Source organism: Myiozetetes cayanensis, unplaced genomic scaffold, assembly GCF_022539395.1.
Source record: "Myiozetetes cayanensis isolate MyiCay16 unplaced genomic scaffold, myiCay2020 scf1, whole genome shotgun sequence".
In the NCBI taxonomy this organism is placed as follows: domain Eukaryota; kingdom Metazoa; phylum Chordata; class Aves; order Passeriformes; family Tyrannidae; genus Myiozetetes; species Myiozetetes cayanensis.
This window is the reverse complement of record NW_026086604.1, coordinates 124,156,893-124,171,193: the sequence shown is the minus strand read 5'-3', so window position 1 is coordinate 124,171,193 and position 14,301 is coordinate 124,156,893. Positions and strand designations below refer to the sequence as shown.

Below are 14,301 nucleotides of genomic sequence, written 5' to 3'. Positions count from 1 at the left end.
AAAATAAGTAGGAAAGGAGAGATTTTAGAGATCAGTCATGGATTCAAGCACTTGTCAATTTTCTGAAATCAAGTTCTTCAACTTCTTTGTATCCATAATTTTTACATTTTGTCTCCCTATCATTCCAGTGGGTTAATAGATTTACATTCTGTACTCTTCTATAGCAGAAAAAATAGTGAAAAGCAGTATGGGGAAACAAGGGCATTTCAGAATGACTGTGACCATTAATAAGGCAAAAGGATAAATCTACTCTGTAGTTCCTAAGTGGTGGAAGAATGGCCTTTTATTTCATTTTTTCCCCCCAAAATTCCAGTTCTGAAGACAGAAATTTATAGAAATGCATTGTTTGAAATGCACTTATGTCTGCTTTTAATTAATTTTAAAGTTTTTTCATTTCTTCCTATACTGTACTGTGGAACATAAGTACCCAATGACAGCAGTAACAAAAGTTTAGGAAATGGATAAAATTGAATATTGAATATCAAATCAAATAATTTTATTCACCTTACACCCAGCATGGTATTTTATTCACCTTACACCCAGGGTGAGACATCAGTTCTCTCAGCTGATTTGTGTTGCTTTAGGTTTGTTTCACGTAGATTTTGCTACCAAGATGTAACATTTTAAGAATGAGTATTAAAATTATTATTTTCCTATCTAGAAGGGTTGCTGCATCTTTTGATTCACTTGAAACAAATCACACTTCATGCTTCATCTGCATGAGGTTGTTGATGTACCTGTCGAAAGTAATATTCAAAAGTATAGTTACCTGGTAATGAAACTGCGAAAAATCTGGAAAATCTTTCACTTCCACTTTTGTCATGATGAAATAATTTTCTTGAGGGTCCTTTTTTATATTACTTGAGAAAAATCTTAAGCGTGTTACAAGGTACATCATGGTATTGTTTCACCTACCTTTTTTAGTTCTTTTGGAAGTGATTTATTTAATACTTAGTAGGGAATTTCACAAATAGAGCATCTTAGTGCACTGTTATAAAACTTGGCATTGTCTTAAATATAATTAATTAACAGATTTTTGTATGTAGTACAGCTTATCTTTGTCATTGCTTTAAGATTTATTTACGGTGTCTGAATTTTGTTTGCATGCATACAACCATGTTATAACAACTAAGTAGATTGTCTAAGTAGTCCTCTTCAGAAGTGCTATACAATGCTTTTTTATATAGCTTAATTATAACGTAATGTAGATGTATCCATTGTTTATGCATACTGGTTAACTTTTGGCTTCTTTTGAAAAAAATATTACTAAATATTGCATGCTTCAGAACTAGTTGGAAAGAAAGTCATAATTCCCTTTTTTATGTACTTCAGATTTATTCTGTTCTTATTCCATTCCGTTTAGGGACATGTTTTGTTCTGTTTTGTTTTTTTTTTTTAAGTTTAAAAATGAAGACTGAAAGTGAATTATGAAATTATAGTGGAATATATGAAGTGTTTGCCTTATAAGTCAAGTAAATATATTTTGAAACACATCTTTCCAGCCTTTCTACATCTGTCAATCAATTTGAAAAACTTTATGGCCCTTAAAAAAAAAAGGTCCAGTGTTAAAAAGCTTATTTGAAAATACAGTGATGTGTATGAACTGTGCAAGTAAATGCATTGCATTTTCCATACTTTTTGTTTTCTTTTTTTTTGTTTGTAAGCACATCTGGGAACTTTCTACTTAGGCTGTTTCATGTATAAAGTTGTTTATTGTGGAGTTGCAAATATAAATGAATAATACTAGTTTTCGGGGGGGTTTTTTGATGGCTACAAATATACTTTAGATATGTTCACAGTTATAAAACCTATGCATATAACTTTTTCTGGCTTTTTCTCAGTGAAATGTTTATAATATCTAGATTTCAGTAGAATATGAAATCACCTTTTAATCAAATAAATAGGCCTTTATTGTGACTAATACCATTGAATTTTAAGATAGCATTAGGGGCACAATATTTTACTACTTGTGCGCAATGAGAATGTTTATAAATCAGTCTTGGACACCTCTTAGAAATACGCTATGGCTTTTATGTACACTCAGATACTCTCTATAAGAGGGCTGGGAAGCAAACTTCTTATTCCTTGGAACTGACAGAAATCTAGTACTGAGTCAGGCACTGGACATCACAGGGTTTTATTCAATGTGGCTTCCCATCCTGACCATGGGAATTGGACTTACTTTTTGATACCTGAAATGAAAGCTTTTGATTATCAAGAACGTATTATCATTACTTCTTGTTTGCTCCCATGCAGCTGAGTCCTGAGTGCCCTTGAGCTCACTGCACAATTCCTCGTACTGAAAAAACATTGCTAATGTTCCCTCTGAGCTGCAGGTTGTGACTGTGAACCCATGTGGTTGGTGGTCATGAATAAAGAGAGTTTGACAGTGCTGTCTGTGTAACTGCCCTTTTGGATGGCTGTGGGTCGCACCTCAATCCCCCTGGCATCCTCTTTCCCAGACTAACTCCCTCAACCAGCTCCCTCAGCCTCTCCTTGTACCTTACGTGCTGCAAACCCCTCCCACCTTGGTAGCCAATTAGGTGGGACTCTGTTTTCTCATCTGTCTTGAATTGGATGACCTGAAATGGCTTATGGCATTTTAAGCACAATGTTATTACCTCCCTTGATTTGCTGGTCCTGCTTTCATTCAATTATATGTAGTTTGACATCAACCCCCACGTCCTTTTAACAGATCTGAAAGCAACTCAGCTAGTTGCTTCTCAGTCTGCACTGGATGCATGGAGTTATCCCCCCTCCATGAAAAATTTCATTCTGCTTCTTGACGAGCTTCATGAATTTTGACTCATTATGATGATTTTTTACGAACTGTGCCAGCCCCAGAATCCCTCCTGTGGTACTTTGTCTGTTACTGGACACATTTAGATCCCAGGCTATTGCCTGGGGCTCTTTGAATCCAGCTGACTTTCAGTCCATTCATCCAGCCTTGTTTTTAACTTGATAGGGAAAATGCTGTACCAGACTGTTTGAAAAGCCTTATGCTGAACACATTTTGAAATGTTACTGCCATCGCTCTTCCCTGTTTCACAGAGCAAATCGTTCGTCTTGGTCATTTCAAACATGACCAATTCTTGTCTCGTCTGCCTTTATTAAATCTTTGCTAAGTGCTCTGGGTTACTTTCTTGTCCTTTGTGTGTTGAAACTTAGACAGTGGAGTGAAATTTAGATTTTCCTGTCAGAAGTCATCAATCCCCACTGATAAAGAACCAGGCCACAAAAATTGCTTCATCGACTTTTCTGTAAAAAATAAACAAAATTGTTATAATAGTAATATATAACAAACAACTTTAGGCTTTATTTTACATACTGAAATGGAAAAAAACATACTTCCCACCATTTTTTTTTTATTTCAAAAGACTCCTCTATTCAGGCTTTTTATTTCAAGTCAATCTTACAATGTAATTTATTGTATTATACAACTGCTAATTATAACATTTCTTACAGTATATCCTATAAATAGTAGCAATAATAATAATAATAATTTTTTGTCTTTGAAGAAAGTTTAGATTTTTTTTCCAGTAAAGTATTTGATCTGAAAGATTAATGGTATGTTAATATATTTATATAGTACTTCTGAAGGAGTACGCAGTTCTCACAGTAACAGAAACAGTTACAGAGTGACAGTAGTCATAATAAAAATTTGTGTAATATATAAATTGTAAATATTTTTATTGAGTTTATGCTCTTGACTTTACTGGTATATTAGGTCTTAATTGCACACTGTTTATGCAAGAGGTAATTTTACTGCAAATATATTCTGTAACAATTACTGTCAACAGAATCCAAAGCCCTTTTAGCCTGCTTTGGCATCAGGTAGACGACGAGTGGTTGGTACTGAGGGTCAGTTGTGGTTTCTCTGAGAGTGGTTCTACAGACATGTCTGGCATGCACACTGCTTCATCTTGAATGTTCCTGCTGCTATAGATACCTCAAAACTCCTAAAACTTTGAAGTATATGAATTAGACATAAAATGTGAAATACCAGCAGAACTCGTATCATCTCCTGTGATACAAAAAGTTCAGAAGGTAGTGAAGGACTGGTAGCTGATTTTTAGCTCTATTTTTCTTTGCTAGTTAGGTTATCATAGGAAAACTCACAGTTATGTCTAACCCAACAAGGCGTGTTTTGTTGGTCAAGCACGTTTTGTGTATGCAGGCAGCCTGAGAGTAAAGCTGGGTGAATAAAAGCCAACTCAGTTGACCTGCCAGCTACATACTGCTGGCAACATCTATTGCTACATCCTGATTCAGCTATCGTTTCATTGGCCTATAATGATGATTACAGTATTCATCAATACTCCTCTCAAGCCTTTTTAAACTCCTCCTTTATATCATTTCCCTACCATCCCCTACCATGTATTTTGCTGTTTAAAATTAACTTTAATTGTGAAGTTCCTAGTGGTACACTTATTTGCTGCTGAAACTGTGTTTACCAAATTTGTATGGGAAGGTACAATTTCATATGTATCACATCCATATTTATAAATTATTATATTCATTTTGCACCAAGCAGGATTTTCTCTTTTGGATGTAAGTACTGAACTGAAAATAAGTACAATCTTTTACAGTGTAGATTACATGATATTACGCATTTGGGATTGAGAATTAGTTTAGTACTACCGTATGATCTTGTTACACAAACTTTTAACTCGTTATTTTCAGTTAAAAATAATAATAACAATGATAAAAATAATGTTCTATGACCTGTTTTCCTAACTACCAAATGAATGTTCTAGCAGATACAAGATTCGTTTGAATGCATGGGTTGTCAGTCGAGTATATTTTTTTCTTACAGTGAGTATAGAGATTAAACTTGAAAATATGCTCCTCATGCTCATTCAGAATAATAGCAGGAGGAAGGAAGAGTTTTGCTTTAAGTGGAAAAGGATAGTCACTCCTTGCACTTACATGCTGAATCAGATAGAGACAGCTGCAGAGGGAAGATATGCATTGTAAAAAACAGATCAATTGGAATCGGTCCCATCCAAATGAAATTACATCACTCAATAACCTTCCTTTGAAGTAATTGAAATCTTCTGGCCCAAATTTCTCTTGTCAAGTTACTGAGTTTTGCCAGTGACTAAAGTGTCTTGAAATTGCTTCAATAGCATCAGGGACCTTGTTGTGACAAGGTCTGTAAATGCAGTCTTTTAAAAGAGAAAGCTGGGTTTCATGTAGAGAATTGAGCATATTGACTGAATATTTTTTCATGGTTTCTCAGAAGCTTGTATTCACAACGACAGTGCAGAATGAAGGAAAATGACATATCCGATACAAAAGATTAAATAAAATATTGATAGCACATATGTGAAATGGTTCATTTGGTAATAAAAGCATAATTTTCCTTTGAAGTAGTTTGAAGATGTGTTCTTGTTTCGAAGTGAGCATAGAAGTAGTTGGTCAATATGTTTATGCACTGACCAGCTCTAAATGTCGCTATTTGTACTCCAGTGTGCCAGTTATTAAAATGAAGCAGAGTTTTTGTATTCCAGTGATGCCTCAGATGCTGTGATATTTTGTCCTGCAGATAACTTTTTTACAGGCTAATCTGTATGTATATTACCAGATATAAATCTGTAATAATTCAGAAAGCATTTATTAATATTTATAACTTGATCAATACTGAGGAGAATTGAAGTAATCAACAATGGCTAGAAGACATTGCTCACTGTTGTTTTGGAGGTTTGGTTTGGGTTTTTTCCCTCCAAAGAGATCTGTAACTTGCATCCACTTAATAGAGCTGTTGGGTACAGATTAATTTCTGAGATCAAGAGGTGTACCTTGAGCAGCCTGAATTTTAAAAATGCATATTACTTATATCACCTTATATCATATCATACTGCTTATCTCACAGATGGTTTGGAGTTTACTGCCGATACGGTTCCTTGCCTTCTAAAATTGGTCTTTGTCAGCACTTCTCTAATTAAATAGCTCAATTTTCCCCCTCCTTCATTATCATCTTATCTCATTAAAGATTTTCGCAAATACATTTTTAGGCTTAACAGACTTAACCTGGTGGGAGAATCGTAATGTTTTCAGAATTGGTAAGATATGCTGAAGCAGCTCATTGCCTTCAGATCTTTGAAGTTAAACTGACTTTACATTGTGGTTGCAAATGTATTTTAATTATGCCCAGTTAGCCACCAGAAGTATTGTTCTCACAATAGGTATTTAACCTAATGAAAGTAAGTATTAAAATGGCTAAAAAAGAACAAGGATCAAAACTACTGACATAACCACTATGATTGGCTACAATTTGCACTTTTCAATACCTGTTACACAAATGAAGAGGGTCTTTGGCAATTACAGTAGAAAGTATTGAAATAATTTGTGGGGTTTCTTGTCTTGTAAAGTCCTTTGAAAAGGAAATCTGCATATATTCTTAAGACACCCACCCTTTACGTAATGTTTACTTAACTGTGGAAGTGGACAACCACGTGTGATTGGGGAGGAAAGTGAGAGAGATTGGTGTTTTTCCCTCTCTTCATACCAAAACTTGAAGGAAAGTGCTTTTATAATTATTTTTGCCCTGAACTGAAGGAGAGCTGGGACAAAACAACTCTTCTAAATAACCAAATATGCAATTGAGAACCTCCCTGTTGAAAGCATCTGAGACCCATTATCTGTGATGCTTTATTCTATCTAATATTCATTGCACCTGCTGATGAGAGAGGAAAGCTGTTCAGTTTTGCCCATTGTCCTTATTTCAAATTTTTGTGTTCATTAAATCTTTTTCCTAAGTGAGGTTGAAAATATAAGTTTCAGATGTTGCAGCTCTGGGTAATTCAGTCAGTAGAAATTTGAATGGATATTCAGGAATGGGAACAGTTCTTTGAACTAGGAAAGGTTGGCAAATGGTATGTATGGATGGGAGAAAAGGGCAGAAGCAGAGACTAGAAGAGGAGAATTGTCATCAGTGTGGGAGGTCTGAGGATAGCAGTCAGTTATCAGATGAGTTTGCAGTTACAAGCTTAAAAAACCCATTGTATCTATCCATTCATATTCCTTGTCTTTTACCAATCTTCTGCTTTTTAAAACTGTGTTTAAACAAAGTCAGTAGTGATTCCTTAATTAATAATACTTCAAACATGATAGGGGTGAAGATAACCCTAGGTTGTGTAAAATAAATAATGTCAAGCTAAATTTTAAATAGAGTAGGAATGGAAAAATTGTCCAACCACTTAAAAAATAATTTATCTTTAATATATAAGTAAATAATATAATAGCCTTTAAAATTTCTTAATATATTGTTACCAATAAAAATTAAATACTGAGAAATATTCTAGGAATCACTAGTGCACCTATAGGTTACTTACACTTTCTGCTTGATGCCTGTGTTCTTACAGCCTTACCTAAAGTACTTTATTACTTTCTACTTTAATTTGTGATGTTATTGTTAAAATTTAAATTTTTTTTTTTAGTTCATCTGTGAAGTTGTTTTCCTATATAAAAATGTTTATATAAATATTTTTAATAAAAAATTATATAGATTTATGTCTATGATAAGTACATATACATATACTACATGTATATATGTGTGTGTATATATAAGCTCGTACTAATTCATTTTGAGAAACAGAAATAAAACCTTGTATTTAAAGTATAGGTCACTGTATTCTTGTCCAAACTTTGGTAGCCCAGATGTGACAGCCTGTTGCATTGTGATGACCTGACTCAAATGGTACAGCTGCAGCTACTCACACTGCTGCTGAGAGGGTAGAGGTGGCTCAGAGACCTTGAGCTTATCTTGAATTGTTTCTGATGCTACCCTTCAGCTTTCTGCACTTCAGTGTGCACCCGTGTCAACCTCACCCACTCAGAGGTGATCAGAACAAAACTAGTTGCACTCACCAGGGGAAGGGGACACCCAATTTAAAATTTTAATCATGTCCCAGTCCAGGACACCCTATTTAAAAGTTTAATCATATCCCAGGTAAGAGATGAAGTGAGAATTGGGAGTGTATTTACATATAATACTTCCTTGCTGTTCCTGTAATTCTTAGACTTGCAATCCTTACACTCAAAATTAAAATTACATTGCAAAGAACTGTTGATAGAACATGTGGCGTCACTATGGCTCCTTTTCATCAGACTTATATTTTATGAAACTATGACAGCAGTTCAGAATTCCTTTTTATTTACAATTCTATTTAAATATATTTTAAAGAAGAAAAAACCTCACCAAATGTGGTGGTAGAGACTTTATATAGGTCTTTCTTTGAAAATGTGTGTGCACAGCTTAAAGACAACATAGATTTTTTTCCTACTTAAAATTTCACAATGCTGTAAGTTCCATACATTTGCTGTATGGCAAGTAGTTTTAAGGAGTTTAAATGTAGAGAAACATCACTTTAAAATTGTATTGATTAAAAAAAAAAATTCTTAAAAAGAATGTGTGCCACGAGTGTCAGAAGACAGGAAATATGAGTAGGAAAAAAACAACTGTAGAAACTTTAGAATTATTGGCTCAAAGACATTTTTCAGAAGTGACTGGAGCTTTCTATGCCCTGAATTATTACAATGCATTATGAAAGAAGTCCTCCCTTACTTAATGCTTCCTAAATTTTAAGACTTTTTTCTTACAAATGCTATTCTATAAAACAAGCATTTTTTAAGGTTATACCACAGTACCCATGTTGTTTGTGCTTGTAGTCAATCCCATAGCTGCATTTCTGGGGGTTTCAAATGTAAGGAAAATGCTGGCTTCACAATCAAGCCTATTTGTATTAAGTTGTTGGTTTTATGATTAAAAAAAAAAAAAAGAAAATTCTCTTCTCTTTCTTATGGTGGACTTTATTCTTTGAACTGTATTAAGAAAAAATTAGAAGGATGCTATACTTAATTCAGTTTAATGCTTTGACACTTGGAGACTCTTGAAAAGTTTGATATGGCTGTCTAACTATTTGGATCTGAGCGTACACATTGCTTAAATTTAGTGTGATGTTAAAATGTTTCATAAGACAGAGCAGAGCTGCTATGATCTTTCAATGTTAATATTTTTTTCTTATCACTTTACTGTGTAGATACCCTTCATGAGACACAACTCTGCCACAACTCATCCTCGGAGGCAATCGTGGAAACCTTTTATAATATGATTTTTAAATGTGGATAAAGCTCTCAATAGAGTACCTAAAGTAAAGGAGAACAGCTACCTTGTCTCAACTATAACCTTATTATGACAAAACGTTCAGTTTGCTTGTCAGGTTCGGATAGAATGTAACTGATTGGTTTGTTATTTGGACTGACAAGGTAGTTAATTTGCCTGCGTGTTTTTGCACTAATCAGGAACATTTTGTATGTGCATCATTGAAAAATCACAGATAAATGTCTTGTCAGGATTGTCCTATTAAGTAATGTCTTTTTCCCCTGTGCTTTGTTGGCAAATGATGTTATACAATGCTTGGATTCACTGAAGAGTGACAGAAGCCTGTGGGACTTAAATATTGCGCGTTCCTCTGTGGTGATACTGAAATAAGCAACGGTTTGCCGTCCGTCTGCCGCTCTACTTATATACAGTTTAATAAGAACGTTTCTATATAGAACACTGTGTTGTACATAGACATTACTGTAAAAAAGATTGTTTCTTAAAAAAAATTAATAAATGTTCAGTGATAATGAGACCTGTAAAACACTGGAGACTTCCTACTCTGAAGGAATAGATTTGCCATGGAAAAATTGATTTTATGCTTATTAGAATGAACTAATTGTTTCTGACTCCAGACACTTGAGTGAATAGAACTACACCTATATTGATGTCTAAAAAAATTTTGAGAAAAAGAAAAACATGAATATATGCAGACGTTTATTTTATTTGACTTACTTCTCTGGCAGTGTTCAGGACAAGCTTATGTCCTCCCAATACAAATACAAAATTGTTTTGTAAGTTGGGAAGGGAATGAAGAACTGATCACACAGCATGACAGCTGAGATCTTCGTCTCCGTCCGTATATATCCTGGTAGATGCGCACATAGCGTTTTGCTCTATGAATGGTACAGATCCAGTTCTTAAATCTACAGTATCAGTGTGTTGATATCTTCATTGTTTTCATCTTGAACTTGCTCACAAAAATTCTGCTCAAATACAATCACACTTGTAACTTTATGATCTATAATCTTTGAATTTCTTGAGATATGGTGGGTTTTGTCATCTATCAAGGCACGTTTCCATTTGAAGATATTTTTTAAACTTAAAAAAGAAATTAAATGCTGTAATAAGTAATAGGAGAAATATACAAATTTATGTATACTTATCTACGAGTCATATCTTACCAGGGCATTTCATGTTTGAATATTATATTAAATAAAATTAACCTGATGTCTAACACGTCGTTTTATTTTAAAAAGGGGGTGGGAGAATCTCAGAGTAAGATTTTTGTCTGTACTATCGGAAATACTTACCATTCTGTATTGGCAAGGCATACAAAAACACTCTTAGAAATAAAGAAATTCGCAGTAGGAAACAGATGTTAATGCAGGAATTTGATCTTTAAGGATCCATGAGTCCTTTTTAGGAAGAAAAACCTGAACTTTATTGACCACTTGTGCAGGATTCTGAGAGTAGAAAGTGACGTCCGAGTGCTGTGTAAGCAAGGGAGAAAAAAAAGGGTGTTTGACCATATACCATGCTGAGTTTCGGGAAAAAAAATGAAAAAGAGTAATGGTTACTGTGATTTATGATTGTTTATTCAACTAACACAGTCTAGATATTATGAGTAGGAGAAAATGATAAATGTAGCTTATCTTGGCTTTAGTAAGACTTCTAAAATACTTCTGTGTGTGACATTCTTTTAAATCGGTTAGCGAGACATTCTGCTAATTAATTTGCTATACAATATGTAGGTGATTGGAAAAGTAAGCTAGCTGCTATGGGCTCACTGACAAATGATACCTACTAACTCACTGACTTCCATTCAAGCTCTCCTGGATTTAGTATTATTATATTTTTGTTAATTTTTGTTAATTTTAGTGTATTAGGTACTGGGATAAAGGGCTTGGTTACATTTCCAGGTGATGACAGTATGATGTGAGAGACTGCAATGTTAGAATTAAAAAGGAAATTTTAACAAAGCATTCAGGAAAAGCATGCAATGTGGTAAGGAAAAAGGCTGTTGAGTGCATGATTATGATATGTCTTCAAAAAAAGGAAAGCATGGGGGACTCTCGATCACAAACCACATGGATCAAACTGATCGTACCTGAGATGTACAAAGAAAGGTGCTATATTTAACTCCTTAAAGTACTCCTCCTGAATATTCAGAAGACCAGTATGTCACACTTGGAAAAGCCTCAGACAGCATATTCTGTCCACTTTGGCAAATAGAGAAGATCCAAAACATACTGAATTAGTTGATAAGAAGACCACAGGAGACATAAATGAATAAGAAACGTAATTAGTTTTAATTTAGAGAAGGCTGGGGATTCTGTGTTCAAAAAGCCTAAATACAAAGATGAAGATGACAGAAGTTGTTGCAGGGGAAAAAAGAACTTCTTCAAATCTTGTCAGGCCTTAAATAAGTTAAATTGTAGCATGATGATTTAGACAATAGAAAGTTTGTTTCTAACAATAATTACCATGGCGATTTTATTAGGGAAGTTGTCTAATCTCTGCTGTTGGAGGATTTTAAGGACACAGTAATGTGTGTTAAATATTTTTTGACTATTGTTGATACTGTCCTGGGCTTGCTTGATATCCTAAGGGGAATTCCTGCTGTATTTTTTCATGTTTGTTCCCCAGTACAGCTTGCTTGTTTTGTTTCTTTCTTGGCCCTTTCTTTTGACATTAGTTTAGTTCCCCCTGCCCCACCTCCCCCTTCTCTCTCTCTCTCTCTCTCTCTCATGAATCATGTTCCTCATATCCATCTCTCTTTTTCTAGAAAGCCAGATGTTAACACTTGATGTTTCACTCTTTGAAAGATGTTTGATGGCAGTATTCAAAACTCTAATGGACTTCTCCAGTATTTCACAAACAATACACCATTCAGTGGAGTTAATAGCTTGAACACCTGAGAGCGGCACTATAGATACAATCATGTATTACGTCTAGAATGTACTTCAGAAAAATGAATGCAGCGTTTGCTAGTAGCTTTCTTAAATTTTACACTTTTCAATTTGTCAAGGGACATATTTGGTGTCTATAATTGGTGTAGCATTATCTTAAAGCGTGTCTTGGAGGCATTGTCTTCACAGAAATGATCAGTTTAAACATTAAAATACTGTAAGTAGAAGTTCTGTACAGTAGCTGTATATTAACAGAAACAAACACATCTGAAATAGTATTTATATAATTACATTCCCCTCGTATATGTGGGCCATTAATGAATTTCACAAAATAATTTATTAAGGCCATGTGTTGTATTATTTCAAAGTACTGTGAGAGAGAGAAGTGAACACTTCTTGCTGAAAGGAAGCTGTTCACATACAGGTATAGTAAATAAAGGTTTTTTGTAGTGTTCTAAGAATTACTGTGTACACATAAATTGAAGTTTCACAAAGCAAATTATTTGTGGACCATTTAGAAAAAATCTGGATAACATAGAAATGCCACATAATGATAGCCCTTTCAGATTCTTCCTTACCCATAAATAATCAGTGTTAAGTTTTTGGATATGAGGGGGTATTTGTTTGTTTTAGTATTAAAATCATGAGTTAAATCAGTTAGAAGAGGTGGCAGTTTTGGGTCTAGCGTGATAAATTTAGCTACACAAATGTTTGCCAGATTAATGCTTATTTTCTTTTTCTGGTTTGTGGTGTAATTGGTTGACACTATTTGTTTTTATTAATGCCCTTGAGATGGGACAGAAATTTAAGTAACTTGGAGATAATACAGTTTCCCATATCCAAGACCGTATAGGTACCTTATCATGAAACTGCTGCTATCTGAAGGTCAGTAAGCTCATCATACTGTGTCAGGCTGTGTGTCCATCTTGTGCATTCACTGTCTTCATCAGTAATAGGTAGATATAAAACCCAGAAATAATAATCATCCCTCAGCTGATATATTCTCTTGCCTTTTGGCAGTAGCCATGCCCCTCTCTATTCCAGATGTAACAGAAGGGAGTAACAGTCTACTCTCTCCTCTAAGATTATAAACTACAGAAGTCAGAGACTTCGTTTTGTGCTTGCATTGTGACCTAATTAATTAGTATTATTTTTACTTATTGTTACTATGGTAACTATATGGTAACTATATGTTACTGTGTTACTAGAAAGAGTATTTCATTTACCTAAATCAAAATTATGAAAATATTAGAAACCAGAAAGATGTAGGTTGGAAGGAGCCTCTGGAGGACATCTGTTCCAGCCACCCACTCAACACAAGACTGACTGCAAAGCTAGATCTAACTTTGAAATTAGATGAAGTTCCTTAGAGTTGTATGGGGTTGAATTTTAAGCATCTTTGAAGACAGGGAGCCTTTTAGGACAACCAGTACTTGTGTATGAAGAGGCTCTATAGTTGGGCTATATACTGTTTTATAATTAACATTTTATGCATGTGAAGTCATGTAAGAATTTTAGTGCTAAAATGCATCACACTCCTGGTAATAAAGTCACCTAAAGTTTGTCTGGAATATGTGAGAAGACTTGTAAATATCCTGGTTTCTTAAAACTCTTCTGTAGAACAGAAACTGCAAGATGACCATCCACTTTTAGTTGTTATGTCACTTATAGGCAAGGGGAAAAGTATAGCAATCCAGTAGAGGAAAACCAGCTTTTCAGTTTTAATAGGGTTTTATTATTTTGACAATTTTTTGCCTAAAAGCAAGAGTATTTTATAGTCTAAATACATTACTCCATCAGCTCTGGTTTGTGCTTGGGCTACAACTTACCACAGGAAAATGAAAGGAATTTGTGTTGGAGTTCACAGGGCTTAATTGAAGAATTTTGGTGTAGAGTGGTAGTGTAAGATACAAAGTTGTATCTTCACTTATTTTCACATTGTTTCAAGAGATGTTCAAAGGAAAGCTAAGAAGAAAGTTATCCACGTATTCCATAATGAAAAACTACTATAGTTCTGGACTGCTCCCTCAGTAAGTAGAATAAATGTACTTTTTGGAGAGCGCTAAACAATGCACTAAATAGATGATTATATGGTTATTTCAGAGTTAGATTTTTAATTTCACTGTTAAAATACAACTCAGTATGTTGTGCTGTCTTTGACGTGACAAGTAAGAGTCATCCTATCACCCAGAATTTATCACTCCTGTGGTCTGGTTGCAATTAAGGTATCACAGGAGCACTCCTCACCCACTCCAGGCCAAAGTCAGTCATTTTGGTTCCACA

At 34.5% G+C, this 14,301-nt stretch overlaps 1 protein-coding gene across 4 annotated transcripts in view; it reads left to right on the top strand.

The window, feature by feature from the left end:
• The window catches only part of PHF14 (PHD finger protein 14), a 158,055-nt gene that overhangs the window by 85,745 nt on the left and 58,009 nt on the right, over window positions 1-14,301 (top strand). The window contains exon 17 of one of the 4 annotated variants that reach the window (XM_050332597.1): window positions 9,045-10,343. The exons of the other annotated variants lie outside the window; for them this stretch is intronic. Coding sequence (XP_050188554.1) covers window positions 9,045-9,057 — 13 coding nt within the window. The 3' untranslated portion in view covers window positions 9,058-10,343. Of the gene's footprint in view, window positions 1-9,044; window positions 10,344-14,301 lie in introns of those variants that run through there. 4 annotated transcript variants of the gene reach the window in all.